Source organism: Falco cherrug, chromosome 22 (assembly GCF_023634085.1).
Source record: "Falco cherrug isolate bFalChe1 chromosome 22, bFalChe1.pri, whole genome shotgun sequence".
NCBI classification, from domain to species: domain Eukaryota; kingdom Metazoa; phylum Chordata; class Aves; order Falconiformes; family Falconidae; genus Falco; species Falco cherrug.
This window is the reverse complement of record NC_073718.1, coordinates 183,561-206,000: the sequence shown is the minus strand read 5'-3', so window position 1 is coordinate 206,000 and position 22,440 is coordinate 183,561. Positions and strand designations below refer to the sequence as shown.

Sequence of the window (22,440 nt, the reverse complement as noted above, 5' to 3'; positions counted from 1 at the left end):
AGTTGGGTGGCGTCGGCACGGCTGTGTCGTGGGCCACCAGGGGATGCCTGTCACCATCGCTGCTTGTTTTGAGCTTGGTGAGGGACAACCCAAAACGCGGCAGGGTGAATTTGGGTGCTTTGGGTTTGATGCCGGCTACCAGCATGTCCCCCGGTGAGCCGTGCCGGGCTGGCAATTTCCACCTCCGGCAGCGCTGCCGTAGGCTCCAGCTCCAGGCTGAGCTTTCGGAGCCCTTTGGCAAACCTGGCTGCCACGTCCGGCATCGCTGTGGCATCCCCCTCACCCGGCGCTGCCGCCATGCTGGCACCTGCTGGCAATGCCAAGCCCACACCGACACGTGGCACGGCGATATCGATGGATGGCACCGCCGTCTCCAGGAAGGTCAACCGAGCCGGTGCTGCTGGTGGTGACTCTGACCGCCGTGCCGGCAGCTTCACCTCCAAGCGTGGTTGCTCACCGGCAATGGCCAGCTCTGGTTTGGGCACGCTGAGCTCAGGGACCAGCTCCACAGCAGTGCTGGGGATGGCAATAGTGATGGAGGGGACACGGATGCCGGCAAACCCCCCTCGCGTGCCGGCATCCCCCTCCTTATCCTCTACCGTGGCCGTGCCGAAACTCGGCAGCTTGGTTTTCAGCACTGGGCTCCCCCTCCCCTTACGGCTGTTGCTGGGGGTCTCTCCCTCCCCCAGACTGATTTGTGGTTGAGTTATGGTTGTGCCAGGCTCCAGGATTGCTGCTGGCAGCGGCAATGCTGGCACGGCCACCTCCAACTGCGGCAGCCGTAAAGCTGGTTCCTTGGCTTGAGGGGCGGCCGGCGGCACTGCGCCAGCGAGGCTCAGCCCCATGGTGACTTTGGGTGCTGCCACCTCCATGGCTGGTAAGCGGGTGCTGGGACCTGCCAGCACCTCAACGGCAGTGCCAGAAACCTCTGGTTTCACTGGCGGCAACTCCATCACCGGTGTTTTGCCGGCTGCTGCTTCCTTCACTGTTAACCGCGATGGTGTTGCCCGCGGCCGCTTGGGCTCTGCCGCTGGCAGCACTGGGGTGGATGCGGCAGTCGATGCTGGTTCAGCAGCGCTCCAGCTCTTCACCAGCTTGGAGAGCTTGGGAAGGGCAAACTCCACAGCCACAGGACTGGCGGGTGCCGGGCTCACCGTGCTGGGTGCCAGTGGCGGCTTCTTGGAGGGCGTCAGGATCGGGATGCTCTGGGTGGGGGATGGGAGATGGCACCTGGTGCCCACTGCACTCAGGTGTGCACCCATGGGGAACCCCGAGCATCCAGCATCCCTGGAGCTGCATCCATAGGGACCCCCCAAGCATCCCGCATCCCCGACCTGCAGCTGTAGGGACTCCCAGGAGCATCCCACATCCCCAATCCTGCATCCATAGGGCATCCTGCACATCTGCTGCATCCATAGGGATGTCTGAGCATCCCACATCCCTGTCCTGCATCCATAGGAACCCCACAAGCATCCCACGTCTCGGTCCTGCATCCGTAGGGCCACCCTGAGCATCCTGCATCCCAGCTCTGAATCCATAGGGAGCCCTGAGCATCCTGCATCTGTGGTGCTGCATCCATAGGAACCGCTGAGCATTCCGCCTCCCTGTCCTGCATCCATAGGGTTCCTGCATGGATCTTGCACCCCCAGTCCAGCATCCATAGGGATTCCCAAGAACCCCACATCCCTGTCCTGCATCCATAGGGACCCCCCCCGAGCATTCTGCCTCCCCATCCTTCATCCCTAGGGACTCCTCGAGCATCCCACATTGCCAATCCCACATCCATAGGGACCCCCGAACATCCCACATCCCCAATCCTGCATCCTTAGGGACCTCCAAGCATCCTGTCTCCCAATCTCGCATCCATAGGGACCCTCTGAGCACCCCACATCCCCAATCCTGCATCGATAGGGACCCCCCAGAGCACCCTGCATCCCTGTACTAAATCCATAGGGACCCCCACAAGCCTCCTGCATCTGTAGTCCTGCATCCATAGGGATCCCTGAGCATCCAGCACCCCTGGTTCTGCACTCCTCCCAAGCATCCTCCATGTCTCCTGCTGCATCCATAGGGATCACCCAAGCATCCTGCATCCAAGTCCTGCATCCCTAGGGACCCCCTGAGCATCCCACATCCCCAGTTCTACACCCATAGGGACCCCCAAGCACCCGCATCCCTAGTTCTGCATCCATAGGGTATCCTGCACATCTCCTGCTGCATCCCTAGGGACCCCCCAAGCATCCTGCATCCCTAGGGATCCCCAAGCATCCCACGTCCCCAGTCCTGTATCGCTAGGGGCCTCCTGAGCATCCTGCCTCCTCACCCCACATCCATAGGGACCCCCAAGCATCCCACATCCCCAGTCCTGCAGCCATAGGGACCCCTCAGCAATCCGCCTCCCCAACCCTCATACCTAGAGACACCCCCAGCATCCCACCTCCCTATCCCTCATCCCTAGGGACCCCCCCGAGCATCCCATATCCCCAGTTCTGCATCCATAGGGACCCCCCAGCATCCTGCCTCTCCATCCCTCATCCCTAGGGACTCCCCCCCCCCCCCCCCCCAGCATAACACCTCTCCATCCCTCATCCCTAGGGACCTACCAGCCTGGCCACCTTCCCCTGGTGTCCCTCGCCGCTGGTTCTGGTGCCACCGAGGGGACTGGGGGTGCCGGGGAGCCGGTGCTGGAGGCAGAGTGAGACCTTGCAGGACCGAGCCCCCTCCAGCACCTGCGCCACGTCCTCGGGGGGGGCCCCCTCGAAGAAAATCCTGGCGCTGACAAGCCGGTCACCTAGAGAATTCCATAGGAGCTGTCACCTTGAGGGCCACCCTCTTACCCTAATTTCAAAAGGGGGGGTTTGGGGACACCCCCCCCCCCACCTTGGTAGGTGCGCAGGGATCTGGGTGCTTTGGCGATGTAGAGGCCACGGCGGTCACGGGCCACAGTGATGCCCCTCACCCCGGCCTCGGGTGCTGTCTCCAGCTCCACCAGCTCCGTCTCCTCCTATGGGGCAGATGGGGTGGGGAGGTGTGGGGGTGTGGGATCAGGCCCTTCCCCCCCCCCCCCCCCCCCCCCCCCCTGCCCCCCGCCGTGCACCACCACCCACCCGTGGCTCTCACCTCCATGGGGGGGATGGGTGGGTTCCCTCCTCCGGGGGATGTCATTGGAGTCCCAGGGGGGATGTGGGCAGTGTGGCAGGTGCTGGGGGTGCTCTGGCACCTCAGGTTCCTGCAAATGGGGGGGCACAGAGCCCAAACCCCCCATTGCAGCCCCCCAACCCCCCCAATGCAGGCCCCAACCCTCCCATTGCAGCCCCCCACCTCACCCCATGGCAGCTCCCAAACACCCATTGCAGACCCCGAACCCCCCCATTGCAGCCCCCACCTCCTCCCATTGCAGCCCCCCCCAACACCCCCACTGCAGCCCCCAACCCCCATTGCAGCCCCCCAACCCTCATTGCAGCCCCCAACCTCCATTGGAGCCCCCCCAAAATTTCCACTGTAGCCCCCCCCCCCCAGCCCCCCGTCCCCTAGAGCTCAGGCAGCCCTAGAATTGGGGTGGGGTTCCCCCTTGCACCCCAAAACGTCTCCGCTGGGATCCGCTGAGACCCTCCTCACCTCCTGGCTCCTCTGGTGGTCCACTAGGAAGTAGCTGTGTGTGTGTGTCCCCCCAAACGAGGATGGGGGGAACCAGGTGCCCGCCCTGCCTCCCCCCCCCCCGCCCCCCAGCAGAACCCACGCCAGCTCAGCAAAGGTCACCAGCTCCATGCTGGAGCCCCTCCCCCACCCTGGCATGGCACCCCAAACTCCTGGCTGGCACCCACCCCCCGCACCCGCAGGACAAGGGGGTCCCTTGTCTTGACACCCCCCGCCCCCGCCCACTGGGAATTCCGGGAATTTGGGACGCTCAGCACAGAATCCCGTGGGATGCAGCACGGTGCCAGGCTGAATTGGGTCCCCCAGGCCTGAGCCGCAGGGGACTGGGACGGGTCCTTCAAACTGCACCCCCCATCCTCCCCAGGTCTGCCCTTGCTCAGGGCAGTGGTGCCTGCCTGGGCCACCTGCAGGCAGCACAGAAGCATGGCTGCACGGGTGCAAGGGTGCACAGGTGCACAGAAGCATGGCTGCACGGGTGCAAGGGTGCACAGGTGCACAGAAGCATGGCTGCACGGGTGCAAACGTGCATGGTTGCAAGGTTGCATGGGTGTCTAGGTGCACAGGTGCAAGGGTGCGTATGTGCACTGTTGCATGACTACAGGGGTGCAAGAGTGCAAAGGTGCATGCTTGCATGGCTGCATGAGTGCCAGGGTGCACAGGTGCATGGGTGCCAGGCAGGTGGGGTGCACGGTTTGGGGGCCACCCTGAGGCTGGGGGGGGTGTGTTATAGCACCCTTAGGATCTCCCTTAACACCCCTGGGACCCACATGGCATTCCTGAACCCCCAAAACATCCCTGGGACCCTCCTCATGGGATGCTCCAAGCACTCCTGGGATCCCCATAACAGCTTTAGTACCCCTGTAGCACCCCCAGGACACCCAGAACACCACCAGGCTCCCCAAAACACTCCCGGGGTGCCCCATGGGACCCCCAAAGCACCCCTGGGACCCCCATGGCACCCCTGGGACCCCCAAAGCACCCCCAGACCCCTCCATGGGACTCCTAAAGCACCCTGGGACCCCTAAGCACTCCCCAGGACCCCAAAGCACCCTTGGGACACCCATCACACCCCCCTGAACCCCACAGCACCCCCAAAGCACCTCTTAGGCACCCGTAGCACCCCTAGGACACCCAGAACACCCCTGGGACCCCCAAAGCACCCCTGGGACACACATCACACCCTCCTGAACCTCACAGCACCCCCAAAGCACCCCTAGGAGACCCAGAACACTTCCTGGACCTCCAAAGCACCCCTGGGACCACCACAGCCCTCCCAGAAGAGCCTGGATGCTTGGGTCCCCCCCCCAGGCAGCTGAGCAATGTGTTGAGTCAGCAGTTCCTGCCCGCAGCACCCATGGGCGCGGGTGGACCATGAATGGAGCAATTGACGGTGAGGCGGCACAGGGGCCTTGGGGAATTCGGCAGCACCCCCTGCACCCACCCCAAGCCTTGGCAAGGTGCAGGCTGGCACCTTGAGCTCTTCCTGGCACCCAGGGGTGCTTCAGGGCCCCTCAGGCAGGGCAGAGCACCCAGGGGTGCTGCAGGGCCCCCCCAGCACTCAGGCTGATTGGTTTTTATGATATTTATGATGAGTCTGGTTAATAATCTTTCTGACAGTTTTTCTGATTTATTATTGTCTAAAGAAACAACAGCAAGACTGCCTTTAATCCAGGTGGTGACCAGACAGCAAGATGAAAAATTAGTGATTCTAAGGCTCCCAACAGTGTATAATGAATGAAAACGTATTATCAGATAGATTTTAGAAATAAAGATGAAAGTCTTGAAATAATCTGCAAAACTTTCAAAGGGGGGGAAGTGTTGCAGATTGTCTTAAAGTTTTGCTGGCTCTTTCTGTGTTTCGTGTGTGTTTGAGAAATAGCTATAGGAACATCCTGAGTTTAGAGTTAACCTCCAAGTTAGCATTATGTTAACGCTTATTAAACAATGATGCATGTATGAGTTGCTGTGCTGCTTGTTATCCGAGACTGTGTTACTTGAAGTCCCTACTCTACAGACCATAATAACCTTAGTCCTTACTCTCTAGACCATAACCAGAGCACCCAGGTTCTATTCTATATAGGATGTTATAGGACAACATGGCAAGGCAGTTATCTAACCATCCAACGTGGCAACAAAACTCACTTTTAAGGTGTCCTGAAGTGACCTACCTTCGTTAGAATACTAAACCCCACACCCAGATGAAGACCCTTCCCTGGCACAAGCGTAGTAACACAAGAGGATGAGACAGCAGATATTATCATTATATGCAAATCACAAACCAATCATTGTAACTGGGAGCGTACGACCTTGTGATTTTGGTGGATAAATGTAATGGTGATATCTGCAGAGGTGCGCTTGACCGGTGGAGGTTCCACCGAGCACCCAGCGCTGCGGTAAAGCAGTGCCCGCATTGGTGTTCAGAGGTTTGATTCCCAATTTCGGTGACACTCCTGCAAAGAGGCAGGTTTCCCAGAGGAGAAGGGAGATTCCCATTAGTGCTGAGCAGCTTTGCCTCACCAAAACTGTTGAGTGTTGGAGAGCAAGGGACTACGGGTGTCGGCAGAGCCTCCCTCTCCCACTGTTAAAGAGCAGGAGAGCCAGGGGACGCGCGGCCTCTTGGGTTTTGCTGCTGGTGCAGGGAAGTGTGCATTAAGAGCAGGTGCAGCAGGTGCTGCAACCCTGCCTGAGAGCTGCTGAGCTTCAGCTGCTGCCACGAGAGAGCAGGGCAGCGTAGCTCACCTAGGAGAGGTCTTTGGCAAAGCCATTGTGCTTACTCTTCCCTTTCGGGGAGTAGCACACGCTGGCGTGGCTGTAGGCTGCGCTGAGTTTCACCAGCCACGGCAGGGTGTAGGTGTCAGGACCTGGAAGGGGAACGGGAAGAGTCCTGCAGGGAGAGGAGCAGCACCTGAGGGGGAGAGAAGCATCTGCCCAGCCCGCAGGAAGGCTGTCCTGCCCCTCCTCACAATACCTCTGTCTCCCCTGGCACGTGTTGCCAGCTCCAAGCCAGAGCTTGAAGCACATTCGGTCTGCAGATTTAACTACCGAACGACAGTTGATTGAAGGACAGTGATTGAAGTGAGGCAGCTATGTCAAAGGCCCGAAGCTCAGCGGTGGCCCCACGACGGGCATGGGGCCACCCCTGTACCTGCCTCTCTGACAGGGCTCTTCAGGGCTTTTCTGAGATTTAGAAGTAATTGGCTTTCTTACCATAGGCAAGTGATTAGATGGCAATTGTTCAAGTGTAAGTTAAACTCTCGCTGCATTATTTCAATTCATCTTCCCCCTCCCGATTATTCTTTCAAATTTAGTTACAAAGCTGTGTGCTCTGCTGAGGGACTGAAGCTGTTCAAGTCACTTTTCATTCCTTATGTAATCTACAGATCCTATATCACTTCCTCACATTGTAGTGGTACTCGTATGATCCTGACTCGATGGATTCATTAAATATCCTCGTTTCAAATGTTTGTTTGGGTTTTTTTCCCCAAATCCATTTCTTTCAGTATTCTAGCTTGGAGATTAATCAGACTTCTTACAGACACCTCAGACTGCTTCTCCTCCCAGTTGAAAAAAACACACCTTTTTATATTCCCTGGTTTGTAATCAAGTTCAAATGCATTATAAAATAGTTTTCTCTCTGCATTTTCTGATCCTGTGGTTGTCACGCTCACTGTGCAGTGTTGGACCAACTGCTTGAACCAAGTTCAGAGTCAATACCACAGCAAATCCAGAGCTGAGATTTAAGAGTGATGATTTTTGCCTCAATATTGCCTCCATAATACTTTATTTTTCCTCAGTATTTTCAAATGACTCCTAATATAATTTCACGTACCAAGCACTTTACTCACTTACGTAGATCATTAAAAAGAAAAAAAACCACCCCACCATGATTATTGCATTTACATATTTTGCCACAATACAGGTATGTTTTTTAATTATAATTTCCAGTTCAGTACCAGGGTTAGTCTAAATAATTTAATTCTTCTTCTAAATGCTTTACCAAAACACACAGAGGATGGACTTTGTTTCAAAATACAAACAGAAGGGAAGTGAAAAACACAATCCGATTTAAAAATCAATTAAAACTCCAAGCACTTTTTCTTGCTGAGACATCAGCTTGCATTTCTCACAAGAGCAGCAATCTGGAGCAACTGCAAGGCTCCATGGTACAGTAAGAACATCGCAAGTGCTAGGTCTCACCACGTTGCCCAGAACAGCTGGAAGGAAGGTGTGTGGGATTCAGCACATTTTCGCAGAGGTCTGGCATACAGCATCACCACACTCGGAGACATCCTTAAGAAAAGCTAAAAAGCGCTAGATGGTCTTGCTAGAAAGAGTATTTGATGGCAAATTCAATCCATTCCAGGTCTCATGACAAGACAGTACAGTATTCCTGGAGGCAAACAGAATGCAGTATCTCCAGCATCTCTTTTTTCTTAGGGGGGTGGGGAGCAGGGTGCAGAACTAGATGAACACGGCCTGGCACAAAACGGATTTTTACAGCAGGGTCTGCAAAGCCAGACAAGACAGCTAAGCTTTATAGCAGCAAGGTTCAGGCAGTTCCATTCTCAAATTAATGCCAAACAAAGAATGATGGCACAGTAACATAAGAGCGGTCAGGGCCATATGGTAATTCCAAACCTCTTCTCTTGCGTACTCAGAAGATCACTTGTGTTTCAAAAACCCTATTTAGTTCTCCTTAAAGAGGGCTGTGTTTTGTTTTGGTTTTTTTTTTTTTTTTTTTTTTTTTGGAGGGGGTGAGCTCATTATTTATGTTGTCTTCCTTAGTTCAGTTTTCTTCTGGATGGCACGTGCTGAGTGATAGATCAAGGAACCAGTGAGTCCTGCGACTAAAAGGAGAAAAAAAACCACAGATGGATCAAGACAGACATGCCTCGAAGAGAGAACAACTCTCAGAGAAAGAAAACACAAACCCTTCTGTTAGTGGAAAGGAGTTCCAGCTCCCCCTCAACAGAAAACAGCTGCTGCTCACAAGAATAACAACCTCAGCTCATTAGGGCAGAGGTGATTATGCTTCTCCAGAAAAAGCTCTCTCTTACAGAAGTAAAAAAGAGACAGGCTGAGTCGCATGTGATTACCGATGAGTGTAATTAATTTGGAAAGGAAGCTGATGTTGAGAGCTTTATGCCATGTTATTGCACTGACCCAGCTTGCCAAGGGCATGTTTCCTATTTCTTGCTCATTTCACAGCATCCTTAAGAATAAGCTACCCTACCCGACGCTGCCCTCGATGGACATGCTTTATCAAAGCCTGCAATGTTTACCCACGGAGGACACAAAGCAAAACAAACCGATGCCTTTAGTTCTCTCTGCAGTATTTTCCCCAAATCTCTCCAGCACTGAAGGAGCCTGTTAATTCAGTGCTTGTTTGGGACCATAGAAAAGTTTAGAATGGGTCTACTGCACCGTGAAAACCCAAACAACCCTGCATCCATCGGGGCAGCAACCCTGAACTCCTGCATGGAAGGAACACGGGGTGCCAGTGAGCAAAGGTATTTTCAGTGCCTTTGTGAAGATTCATGTTCTTTTTTCTTTTATGCAACACCTCAATCTAAGGAATAAGTAAGTGATTACTTGGCCCTACTTAAAGACACACATTTCAATGCTATATAAAGAGTAGCCACTAGAACGGGAACTGAGTCTTCTGTTTATTACTGTAGAATACAGAATTACTGGCCTTACTGTCTGGTCTTTGAGTGACACTTCAGATGACTGCCTTTTGTGGTTGTCTTGCCCCAAAATTATCTCTACCTGTGGAATAAATTTGATCCTGTAACAGGATAACTGTTACACAACTGATTTCTTTAGAACAGAATAGAATCGTTTAGGTTGGAAAAGACCTTTAAGTCCGGTCATTAACCTAACGCTGCCAAGTCCACCACTAAACCATGTCCCTAAGTGCCGCATGTACACAACTTTTAAATGCCTCCAGGGATGGCAACTCAGCCACTTCCCTGGGCAGCCTGTTTCAGTGCTTGCTAATCCTTTCAGTGAATACATTTTTCCTAATATCCAATCTAAACCTCCCGTTGGGCAACTTGAAGAATCCTTTCATCCTATCACTTGTTACCTGGGAGAAGAGACAGACCCCCACCTCGCTACCACCTCCTTTCAGGGAGCTGTAGAGAGCAATAAGGTCTCCCCTGAGTCTCCTTTTCTTCAGGCTGAACAGCCCCAGTTCCCTCAGCTGCTCCTCATCAGACTTGTTCTTTAGATCCTTCACCAGCTTCATTGCTCTTCTTCAGACAGGCTCCAGCACCTCCATGTCCTTACAGTGAGGGGCCCCAAAACTGCACACAGGATCCAAGGGGTGGTCTCTCCACTGCAGAAGTACAGGGGGGACAATCACTTCCCTAGTCCTGCTGGCTACACTATTTCTGATACAAGCCAGGATGCTGTATCAGCCACCATTTCATCTTTCCTCTAGAATACAGACCCAGAACATGGCATTATGGCAGCATGAACCGGCTGTCAAAGGTAATCAGTGCTACAGGGCACTTGCATTTGTCATGAAAGTAAGTTTCAAAAGCCTCTCCTTGAGTCAGCCATAGAAATAAAGATGACCAAATTTGTTACAGACAGAAATTCTGTTCAATAGTATCAGGTTAATTGAGCACTGTGACGCCTCAGGTGCCGGGAGAACCTTGCAGATAAAGGTATTACACAATACATACAGAAGCTGACTTCTCAGGTCCAGTAAGACCTGCTGACCAGACCTCCAGGCTGGCCCTTCTATAACTGTGTTTCAGAGCACAGTTACTACCTGGAGCGCAAGGCTGGACCAAGGCTGGGCTCCATCACACACATGGAGCTGAGCAGACGCTGATCAGCTGTTCAGAAGCCAACACTGAGAGTGAAGTCCAGACACTCAAACAGTTCGGCAGGAACAGCCTCTCCTTACGGGACCCCACGTAGCTGTGAGGGCTACTTTTAGATCCTGCAGAACACTCACTGGAGCTCCTGTGTCTGGGAATGCATTCAGAGACCTCTTGAGATGGCTATGCTCATGGCAACCTGGGTTCACGGAATCTACTGGCTTTCGTTCCACATGAAAGCAACTGTTTGCTTACAGACCCAAGCTGGGCAAGAAAACAGCACAGATACATTCATATGGTATGTGAAAGACTGCATTATTTGAAAACAAAATGTCCTTTAGAGCACTGAAGTAAAATATTATGATAGGTCGTAAGTCATCCACAGCATCTTGAAAGTCTGCAGTACTAATTATGCTGATGCCACTCCCATGGCTCTATGGAACATGCTATATTCCCTCCTGAAGTCTGAAATTATCTCTCCCCATCAAACAGGGATTTATTATCAGCCATGCAGATTTTAGAAAAAGATGACAAATGTTCACAATTTAGAAAGAAAAAAGGATTGAAAGATGCAGTACCTGAAATATGGCTCCAATGATGGTACAAACTCCTGTGACAAAGTGCGTACAGAACCTAGAATGAGGAAAACAATTTGAACAACCAGCATGAGCTCCGATACCAAAATGTCAGATAAATAAGAATTAGCTAATAAAAACTAATTCATAATTATCATAATGTTCATCATAGCAGGTAAGTATGCATTATATAATTATTAAGAGCTAATGATTAACAGATTTAACAACTAAATAACCCCTACTGGCTACAGAATAAGGTTTGTCACTGATACTTTTACTGAGCAGCATTAGAGCAGTGTGCTCTAAGGAGCTCAATGGCAACACTAGGAGGCAAGTACTGAATTTATAAACCTAAAGATGGGCTTTTAATCACCAAGATTTTATCCATTCCTACGCAGGCAGAATGTACAGCAAGCTGCTGTAACACAAAACCTAAATCCCTAAGCACATGTTAATACATTTTAAGGTATAGACATTGGCTGTCCATTCATAATGTCCCTCATTATGATCCTAAAATACTGGACAGCTGCAACCCCCTCCATTCCCCTGCAATTACAAGCCTGTGGTTAATGGAGGATCCGGAAAGAAGAAAGAGGTTCCATACTGACTATGACATGCAGAAAAGCTATAGTAAATGCAGAGTAAGTAACCAGTTTGGATCAGTGTGGGTGCTGCTGTAGGTGCTGGTGAGATGCCAGATAAATCATCTTCCCATTAAAAAAAAACACCTGTGAGGAAATTAGTCTGAACTGAGAACCATTATATCAGACTTCTGCTCAGTACCCCAATTCCCTTCACCTTGATACTAGAATAAAAAGTTTCAGGTAATATCAGAAAAACCCCAATCCTTTTCAGATGTGCACACAGAGTAAGGGCTTCTGGGAGCGCCTCTTCCTCTCCACTGACTGGGAAGGGGCTTGGATGGCTTTCAGGCATCTGCACCATTGTGCCCAAGTGAGGACGGAGCTTTAAGCTATGCAAAATGACAAAAATCAATGGAGGGTGAATGAAATGGACTGAATTTACGTAAAGGCTCACACCAAGTGCCAAGACAGTGTATCTCAAGGAAATGCTGATCAAGCAGCAAAAGGGGCTGCACAGCAAGTGATCTGAGCAATGACTCCGATTCTGACTGAACAGGATAAGGCTGAACTCTCTACGAAGATCTACCCAAAGAAGAAACACAAACCTGGGAGAAACTGGGAGCACAAGAACGTGAGGGACTGTGGCTATTAGGAAGTAAACCACCACTTCCAAAGAGGTATTTACGAGCTATCAGTCACTGGCAGCACAATAGATCTCATGGAGGGCCAGAAAGTATTGCTCTCAAAATCCAGCGACTGTGGGCAACGCCTGGAATTTATGCAGCAGCCAAAAGAATTTGTGAGAGCTGTCAACTATGTAAGAATCTGCCTGTTTAAAAATGAAGACACTGCTGGGAAAGCCACCTCCAGCGACGAAGCATCCTTTTCAAAACCTTCAGACTGATTATGCCGAAATGCCTAAAGTAATGGGGTTCACATACCTACTTGTTGATCAATTGTCAGGGTGGGCAGAAGCTTTCCCTACTCAGAAAAATGACTCAAAAGCAGGAAATTATTCCTAGACAGGGAGTTCCAGAGCTATCCAATTCTGACAGGGGACCTCATTTTTCTGCAGCTGTATTAAAACAGATCTATCATTCATTAGGAATTCGATCACAATTACATACTCCCTATCATCCAGAATCCTCAGGACAGGTAGAGAGGATGAAAAGAACACTCAAAGAGAAATTAGTCACAGTTTGTAAACAGACTGGGTTAAAATGACTGAAGCTTTAAATTTGGGTTTATGGGATACAAGAAACACTCCCAGGCAGCCAATTGGAGTTTCTCCGGCAGAACTTCTTTTTGGAAGGATTATAGCAGTACCAGGAACTTACGTCCCAGCAAAGACAAGTTTGTTGGATGGATGTGAACAGGTAACCCAATATTTGTTGTATTTGCAGAATTCTTTCTCAGATTTGAGAAACCATGCATAATGGTATCAAGGAATTAATATCTTGGTTCCCTGACCTATCAAGGTGGTTAAAGAAACTGACCTTTACAATACCTGTTGTGATTTCTATAGCTGTGTCTGTGATTGCACTAATGCGATGTTCTGTAACTTGTGTGACTGGCTTAGCAGCAAAATTGCAAGTAAGAACTTGGAAATATGTTAGCTATTAAACTATTGCAGGTACACAATAATAAAACAAAAGGAGGAAATTGTTAAAAGAAAACTTATTTTGAATGAAGAAATTTAAAGTGCCGAAGCAGCTAAGTGGCAGAACCAGGCCTCATCCCTAGCATAGCCCTAATCCAAGCCTGGTTTAAAACCCAGTCCAGTTAATCAGTGGGAGAACAGAGAAGCAACGGGTGATCAGTGTGTGCAAACAGGTGCTCTCAGAAACACAGGTGTTTTTAAAAAAAATTGGCATATGTGAATAGGAATTGCTTGTTCAAAGACTAAGCGCGCTTGAAGGAGTGTGTGAGTTAAAGCTGGCAGAGATCATGATCTGAGGAGGAGCGTGGAACAGAGGCAGAGACTGAAACCGAACAGATGAATCAACTGGGACGGTCAGGTGATGGATTCACAGAACTGACAGGACCAAAGGAAACTTCTAAAAACTTTGGATGTTGACTAATGATCTGATAAGTGTAAGCTGTGCATATCCCTTTGCTCTCTGCCATCACTGGGGTGGTGGCCCAGCTCTGAGTCGCGAATAAAGCAATCCCAGCGGTACCCATGTCTGTGTAAATTTTTCCTTTACCAGTCAATACTGCTATAGTTGCCATTTAAGTAACTGACTGAACATCAAGTGTTACTAACAGAAACTGATAATCATAGCGTTTCATGAAGATGGGTGGACAATTCCAATCTAACCTGCCATGCTGGTGATGGAAATCAAACTAGCCATATCCTTTTTCCAGACAGCAGAAGAAATTGCTCGTTACGTGCAATGCAACTTGATCATTTTCCAAATGGCTCTTCTGGATGAGACTGTTTGCTCCCTGAAAGTTTCCCTTCCTCTCTGTTGATAATGTAAGGAGCAAGAGCAACCGGTTCAGACCGAGTAATCCCAGTGGAGGCTGGCAACACAAGTAAGGCAGGAGGTCTACATGTGGTAACAGAGAATTAGATACAGAAAAGTGGGGTGTGACCCCAGACATTACATTCTTAACGCCACAGCCTCTGCATACAGAAAGGCTGCTAAGTGACACAACAGTAAGAACGCTATCACCTCACTTCTGTGACACCAGAAGGTCTCGTACCTGCCCACTGTTCAGCTCTTGGCTTAGTTTTGCCTTTCAGCTTTAAGAACAGAAAAGTTAAATCTGAGTTACAACAAATCAGGAAATTTAGTTCATGCCAATACACAGAACTACACTATCTCCCAGAAGAGATAATAGAGACCTCACATTTTAGAAAGACAAAGTCGGGACAGTTACATCGCAACGCTACCAGAATAGTTCCCAGTTTGTACTGAAGTTCAACAGTAAGCCGTAACATGTCAAAAAATGCAGAGGAGAGGTTTATGTAGCCAAGGACCACTTACTCCAACTTATAACTGACAAATCAACTGACATCTATTAATCAGGTAAGCATTAACACACACAAAGCAAACATAGTAAGACGCAAGTAAGAGCTTAAGGGTCAAGTCAGCGGAGCCTTCCCTGGAGAGAGGCTCTTTCCTCTAACCAGCTCGTCCCGTTTCTCAGCCTCCTAGGATTTAAAAATGCAACCAAAGTCAAGTTTTGCCAGAGCAGCTGCTTGATTTCTAGTAGGAAAAGCCTGTTCACTCAGCAGCTTTGCTCCTGAAATGCATCAACGAGTCCTTGTCCCAGTTTCAGAGGGACCAGGTAAAGACTTGCCTCGCAAAAGTACCGAGTATAATGTATATACACACACACAGGAGCTTGTCTGATCTGCCAGTGTAACAGACTTGTGTCCTATAAACTTTTCAAGAGTTTGTGGTGTTTAAAACGCTGTGAATTCAGCCACCCCTTGTTCCCATGAATCTCATAGCAGGCATACGGTGATGGAAAGGCTATGAGAGCATCCATCCAAGAGTGACAGAATAGCATCTTACCGTGTCTGTCGGCTTCTGGAGTCACATGATTGGCAACTTTATCCAAGCGCTGTTTAAACAGAGTGCTCTACGTCCAGCTGCTGCTCTCCTGTTATGGCATCGATGCTCAAATCTGAAAGCAGCGAGCAAGGACAGCGGTCAATGAACACACAAGTGTTATGGCCTGTGGCAAGCCGAGGAAGTGAAGAGACAGAATCTTTCAGCCCGCAGGGTAAGAACGTGCCAAACCGGGAGAGCACGTACAGCTAGTGTCAAGTGACCGACAGGGAATAAAACACACGGTGCAGCACCCTAAACGGCCCTCCCAGGTACGGGGTTCGGTTTGGTGTTCAAGAAGGACAGTTTCCAACTTCCAAGAAAGCGTTACCCTGAAAGGTAGACGCGCTTAAGGCAAAAAGCCTAAAGCAAACCCCTCAAAGCCCAGAACCATTCACAGGAACATAGGAGTTAAGCCTAAAATTGGTTGAAAGCTGCCTCCTACCTCTTCCCCTACCACCTTTCCCCCTTCAACATCAGCACATTTCCTCGTGATCCCTTGTCACAAAAAACATTGAGGTCTGTCATATCGGCTCGGTGCCAAAGCACCACGATGCGCTTGCTGGCTACATGCTCTCGTAGAAGGCTGACAGCTTCTTCACACACAACAGCCGAGGCTTCCAGTCTCTCCGGCCTTCCCACGCCCTGTGAAACGTGAGGAAGGCAAAGACCGATAACATCTCGGGGGGTCAGGAGGAAGGCAAGATGCACTGTATCTAGAGCCCAACGCATTACCCAGAGGAATTACCGCAACAGAACAAGAGGCAGGAATGATCAGTAGACAGGCAGATAACATGCACGGCAGCGATACCCAGTCAGACTTGCAGGACTTCCAGTCACTTCATCCCGCAACTTTGTTTTGAATTTAGTTAAAAGGTAATCAGATTCTTAACGCTCATCCTGCTTTTATAACTGCTGGAGAAAGGCTAAGACGTGGCATTGGTATTACAGTCAGAATTCAAGTACAAAATTCTCGGCAAAGCTGTGCCTGGCCAAGTGACTTCCCAAGCAGGCTCTGGAGCCTTTCAACGAGACAGTCAAATCTGGAGTCCCGAGGGAACCCTGTGCCAGCTCCGCCAGTGCGACTGAGCTCTCTGACAAGTACACCGCCGTACGGAAATGTAAATGGGTTTGTACCTCAGGCTCGTTTACAATCTAGAAAAATGATACTGCCCGGCCGGACGCGCTGCTTTAAGCGCCCAGCAGGCCTGGCTGCGTAACCACGAGGGACCGACAATTCCTCCCCGGCCGTTGCCCGAGCCGCAGCGCAGCACTCGGAAGCGGCGGGCACACGGAGCCTCGCGGGCCCTCGGTAAGTACAAAGCTTATCCCTCCGTAGTCGCAGCCCGACTCACAAGCACAAGGCACATGTGGAAAAGTAACATCTAGAGTCACCTTCAGTTCAGCTCCCCTTGATCTGCCAGCGTACAATTCCGGATAAACCCAGATACAAAGGAAAAACACAAGAGCCCCGTTTCACTGGGAAGCGAGTCCAGAGGCCTCTTCCCCTCGGCTGCTCCGGCCCAGGGGCTGACTGTCACGACACAGGATGAGCGAGACCCCTGAGCTGCTGCCGCCCAGCCCTCCCGGCAGTTAATCGCTTGCCCTTTGCAGTACTTTTTAGAGAAATCAGCAGTCGGGGGCGCGGGGCGGGGATCCCCCCGCCGGCTTGCTTTCCCTCCCCGTGCCCGCCCGCAGGGGCTGCAGAGGCCCCTGAGCCGCCCCCCGCGACAGCGTTACCGCCGGCCCCGATGCGGCCCCAGCCCGCTGCCACGGCCCGGCCGGCGGCTGGGGGAAAGACAAAGCCCCGCGCAGAGCTGCGGCGGCTGCCCGGGCACCCGGGGGCGGCGGCGGGGCGGCAGGGCGCCGCGGGCCGACCCCCCTCCCGGGCCCCGCCGCCACAAGGGAGCACCGGGGCCGCCCCGCCGCCGCTCCTCGCCTCCTCGCTGAGGTAGCGGCGCAGCTCCGAGGAAAAAAAAAAAAAAAAAAGGCAGCACCGTGAGCAGCCCGCTGAGCACCGCCACTGCCGGGGAGACGAGCACCGCCGGCAGCCCCACCGGTCCCGGGCCGCCCGCCGCCGGCACCAGGCGCTCCCTGCCGCGGCCGAGCGCCGGCCCGCCACGTCCCCCCCAGCCGGCCGCTGCCCGACGGCCGCGCCCGGGCTCGCCCGCCGGCCCCCGGCCGCCCGCAGCCCGCCCGCTCACCCGGCGGCGCCGCACGTCCCGGCCCGAACGGCTCCCGGGCTCCCGGGGCCGCGCGGCCGGCCATGAACCCGCCTCCCGGGGCCGCGTGCGCAGCCAGAAGCCCCGCCCCGAGGCGCCAGGCCCGTTCTGCGCATGCGCCGCCCTTAGTTGGGATGGGGCCCTTCGTTTGGCTGGAGCGCTGCTGCCATCTAGCGGAACAAAATGGGTACTGCAGCCACTCTAACAGACTGCACAGTTTATTATAGGGATGGCATCAAAAATAACAAATGCTGAGAAAGAAAAACAGCTGAGCAGGTTTTTCTGAATTATGGTGACTGAATTGGCTGAAAGGAGGAAGCAAAAAGGCCATTTAGCAGACCCTCGGTATCACCAAGTACTCTTACAGAATGAGGCCTTCCCACTTGGCTAGCACTAGCTAGGATAAATACTGGTAACAATTGGTTGCTGTTTCTGTCCCCTAAAGTCTGCTCCGAGGACTAAGTGATACGTTCCTCCTCTGTGAATATCATTAACGGTATCTGGCTTTGCTTTCCTTTGGTTGTTTCTGTGTTTTTTAAAAATCGTATTTGCGTAGGTGAAAAGGGAAAGATATGATGCTTACTTTTTAGATTAATTGCCATGGCTGAAGTTGAAGAGTCCAGAAAAATGTAAGCTGGCTGAAGAAATGGGTTGACCTCAAAGCTGAGTCTATCTCCAAACAAGAGAAATCCTGTTTCTCCTGATGAGCAAGGATGATGGCTATTTAACAATGACATTACCACATCGCCAACATATAATGCCTAATGTTATGTGTTTGTATATGTAACAAAATCATACGTGCATTTATTTCTCGTTTGAGAATGCTGCCTATGGAGGGGTTCTCTGCGCTGTAGTTCAGAGACCTGTAACTTGGGCTGAATTTGGACCTGAATACACCACCTAGAAATGAATCCAGTTTTGATGCAAAAGCAAAGGGGACAGATGTTCTACTTCTTTTAGAAGTTGTTTCAGTGGCTAACTGCCTTCACTTAGATCTCAGTTTCACTTTTTTTTAAAATGTGAATGGTTTTAGTGTTCAGCAATAGGTTCTTTACATATGTCTTCTGCATAAATGTCAGTTCCTGTTAAAATCAATGTATAAAATACTGCACAAACTAACTTAAGATGATCTCTTACCTTACAGGCAAACTTGAAGGACACCAATTTGAAACTCTTGCATTGTACAACCTGTTTTCCAAGCTCAACTTTTATGCCTCTTCTCTGTGTTACATACCGTTTTCCAAGAACTTAAGATTCTGAGAACTGAACTAAGCATAATATTCCAGCATCTGTCTCATTAATGACATGAAATAATGTCTCAATTCCTGTTCGTTACTATACCATACATAGATTCAAGGATGAAGTGACTCCCTTTCGTTATGACATCTCACCAACCTCTCCACCATTACACCTAAAGACTCCTCAGTCATCGCCTACCACAGATACAGTTCCCATATACGAGACAATGGGCTCCACTTCATCATCCTGATCGGGTTTTGGAGTACTGCAGTAACGCACGTTTTGTTTGAATAGGCTTTACCTGACTGCTCGACTCCCATTAACATTTATCACTGTCAAACATCTCACAACTTGCAGGTTTGTAGCTGTTGCATTCGCTTCCATATAATCAGAAGAACTACCTGATGTAGATGCTGAGGGGGGGGGGGCGGCTCAGGAGCCTCTTCCCACCCCTGTGTGCAGGCAAGGGGAGGAAAAGCAAGCCGGCGGTGGGATCCCCACCCCTCGCCCCCTACTACTGATTTCTCTAAAAAGTATTGCAAAGGGCAAGCGATTAACTGCCGGGAGGGTAGTTAATCCCAGATGTATCTTTCACGAGCTATCATTTGTAAAAGGAGTTCTCAGTGCTGGGGAGACCAGCCAAGAAAGAAAAAGTTTCCAAAGAGGGTTGGAAATTTCTGTCTTCTAGTCCTAGGGAAATGAAACTGAAGCCATCTTCTCGTGTGCAGCCCAGCAAGTTATTGTGAGCCTGTCTGGGAGAAATTAGCACCTAATTAAAAAGGTGGGAGTGGCAGCCAGGGAGGAGGGTTACAAGAAGGCATCTGCCTTGAGGCTGTGCTAAAGGGAAACTGTAGGTGCTTGTTTCTCAGCAGTTCAGCTGACAGATGCCTCTAGGAAGAAGGTCCTGGTGCCAGGGCATAATTTCCATGCCCTGTTCTTTTTTTCTTTGATGACAGAGGGTGCCGAGGGCTGAAGGCACCAGCTGGATGCTCAGTGCCCTTCCATTTCCCTCTGCAAGGGTTTTGGGTGGGTGAGAGAGGCAGCAGCTGTGACCCGGCTGCAGATGTGCTGGGCACATCGGCCCGCAGCAAATGTGGAGTTTGACACCTTGTGTCTCGTATGGGACAAGACCCTGCTGGTAAGCAGTTGCTGGAGAAAAACTGGTGCGTGATCAACTTCTACCTTAATTGTCCTGTGCAATATCATCTGCAGCTGGGTTCTATCCACAGAGCTGAGATGCTGGTTTCCCTGCCTTTCAGGACTGCTACAGGTGCGTGTTTTCAAGATCTGTTGGTCTAGCCAGCATGCTGTAAGGGTATGGGTAACAAGGTTTCTCAGTAATGCTTCTTGTGCCTATCCATTACCAGACTAACTTGGTATCATTTTCTACTAAGAAAGCTTATTCTGTGTGCTGCTCAAAACACTGGGCTGTTCAGGCATTAGAGAGAGGAGAGAGTCAGAGCGGCGGTGGGGGGCCCCGCTAGGCTGGCATCGATCCCGTCGGGGGGGTTCGGTGGCTGTCCTGCCAGGTGAATGCAATGGTGGGGGCCCTGCTGGCCGGCATCGAGCACGTCAGGGCTGTTCGGTGGCTGAACGCGACAGTGGGGGTCCTGCAAGAGCAGCATCGAGTCCGTCGGGGGGGGGTTGGTAGCTGCCCTGCCAGGTCAGGGTGACGGTGGGGGGCCCCGCTAGGCAGGCATTGAGCCTGTTGAGGCGTTCAGTGGCTGCCCTGCCGGGTGAAGGGCAGGGGTGGGGGGCCTAGCTAGGCTGGCATCGAGCCCTTCGGGGGGTTCGGTGGCTGCCCTGCCGGGTGAGCGCGGCAGTGGGGGCCCCCGCTCGGGCAGACTACAAGGGTAGCTTTAGGGTTAGGGCTAAATAGGGTTAGGGACATGGTCAGGATAAGGGTTTGGTACATGCAATCTACAGTTCTACCAGAGAAGGTGCCAGGAAGGAGTTCTGTTGGTAGTTCTCACACTGCCCCGGTAGCCAGATGAAAGGCACCACAGAAGTAGGGCTACCTGCTTTCTGGGCTGAGATGGGGACCCGCTGACTTTTGGACTCGTGCCAAGGGTGTAGCTGTAGCTACCGTGCTGCTGGGGACTCGGCAAAAGCCTCTTTGTGCAGAGAGCCAGCCTGAAAGGACCCCTGGACGTGCGCTCCTTGTCAGCTGTCTGTCACCTCCTTCAGATCTTCCTTGCCCCCTGGGTTGTCACAAAACACTTTCTCCTGGCCCAGGGCCTATGGGAGATGCCCAAGTCCTTTCTCGGCTGTTCACAGTGGAGGGCTTTGGTCGCAGCTGTGTTTGCCAGGAGCCTAGAATGACCCCAGAGCCCCCGATGTGTTAGGGGCAAAGCCCTGCCAACCGACCAGCTGAGGCAAGGGGCGGCAACACGGGTCAGACCCGAAGGACACCCGTTCCAGGAGCGGAGACTAAGCCTGCCTTCTGCTGCCTTGCCATCCCCTCCAGGAGGTCTGGCAGCTGCCTGCAGAGTGGGAGCAAGTGAGGCCCAAGTGGCAAGAGCAGCTCGAGCAAGCAAAGGCAGAGTGGGCGGCGTGGGGAGCCTGGTCTGCGGGGAAGGACCGACAGCAACCCCAGGTACGGGCAGCGATTGACACCGCTGAGAGCAGCAGCGACCCTCTCCTTCGGGGCACCCAGGGCGGCAGGTCTCCAGAGGAGGGGAGCAGGACAGACATCCGGCTGCAGGGCAGGGGTTTGCCTGCTCAGGCTCGTGAGGGAGAGAGTGGCAGCAGGATGCAAGCGGCAAAATCAGCTGTGATGATGGGCATGCAGTGCTGGGTCTCCCAGCTGCCAGGTCCTGCTGCAGGCTCCTTTCAAGAGGTCCTCTGGGAAACAGCACCTGTGGATGCCGTCTGCTTTGCTGAGAGCGTCTGCTCCTTGGCAGGCCCTCGGCACTGGAGGCGCTTGGACTCCCCACCCTCCAGCCCAGCCCAGGAGAGAGGAGGTCGAGGAGAGGTGGAGAAAGGCTCCAACCCCTCTCCCAGCCGAGCAGAAGACAGCAGCAACCTCTAGGCCTGGGGGAAACCTGCATGAGGGAGGAAGTAGGCATTTCCTCCTCCCCTTAAGCTTTGAGTGTTGTTCTGTAGAAGGAAGAGAGTTGCCTCATTGCCCCAGGATGGGGTAGGGGAGCCCGGAGGCAGCGGTGCCTGAGCCTGGGACAGGGTTCTCCAGCCTGGAGGCCAAAGCTGTTGGTGGGACTCTTCCCTCCGGCCTCCCGCCTGGACTCTGCAGGGGGCAGGGGACCGGTGCTGGGGCAGCAAACACTGCTGTAAAGCCTAAAGATGTCCCCAGGGGCTGCTCCCAGCTCTGCCTGGGAGCTGCTGCTGTCAGATTCACCCACTAGCAAGCAGTTCCTGGTCCAGGAGTGACAACTGCGTGGAGGAGAACAAGTCTGGGTGTCTAATACCAAGGTCTCCAACATCAGCTGAGCAGCGTTTATTTTAATGGGTTCTTTTAACTCCCCAGGAGTTTCCATTGTGCCCCAAAGCCATTTTCTGTCAGAAAAGGTGCAGGCATGTGCATGAGACACGGGTGTTTCTCTGTGTTGTAACTGGGAACAAAGGCAGCTTTTCTTTTCATTCCAGCTGGAAAGGGAGCACAGAGCGTCAGCCCCAGGGAGGCAGCCCTGCTCCCTCGTCCTGGCTGTGGGTGTGAGCCCTTGCACGCTCCACCTCTGGAGGAAAGGCACTGAAGAAGAGCAGCCTGGGAGGGACCTCCCAGAGCCGGCTGGGGAGAGGGCTGGTCACCC

General features: G+C 52.1%; 1 protein-coding gene and 1 long non-coding RNA gene across 2 annotated transcripts; both read right to left on the bottom strand.

Annotated features, from left to right (window-relative positions):
* Positions 1 to 50: 50 nt before the first annotated feature.
* On the bottom strand, positions 51 to 3,686 carry PRX (periaxin). Its single transcript, XM_055697981.1, has 5 exons — positions 3,619 to 3,686; positions 3,121 to 3,229; positions 2,881 to 3,004; positions 2,604 to 2,791; positions 51 to 1,205 (listed from the first exon to the last, which is right to left on the bottom strand). Exons 2-5 carry the CDS (start codon positions 3,163 to 3,165, stop codon positions 51 to 53), a joined length of 1,512 nt encoding a protein of 503 aa, XP_055553956.1. The 5' UTR covers positions 3,166 to 3,229; positions 3,619 to 3,686.
* Positions 3,687 to 7,421: 3,735 nt separating this feature from the next.
* LOC106631057 (uncharacterized) lies at positions 7,422 to 16,601 on the bottom strand. The gene is made up of 4 exons (XR_008730055.1): positions 15,658 to 16,601; positions 15,177 to 15,288; positions 11,069 to 11,123; positions 7,422 to 8,504 (listed from the first exon to the last, which is right to left on the bottom strand). It is a non-coding gene; the product is annotated as an uncharacterized LOC106631057 (long non-coding RNA).
* Positions 16,602 to 22,440: the final 5,839 nt, after the last annotated feature.

Coding starts and splice junctions, on each gene's coding strand:
- PRX (XM_055697981.1), bottom strand. CDS start 3,165: ATGACATCCCCCGGAGGAGGGAACCCACCCATCCCCCCCATGGAG. Junction 3,005..3,120: donor CACCCATCCCCCCCATGGAG/GTGAGAGCCACG, acceptor TCTGCCCCATAG/GAGGAGACGGAGCTGGTGGA. Junction 1,206..2,603: donor AGGGGAAGGTGGCCAGGCTG/GTAGGTCCCTAG, acceptor TCCCCCACCCAG/AGCATCCCGATCCTGACGCC.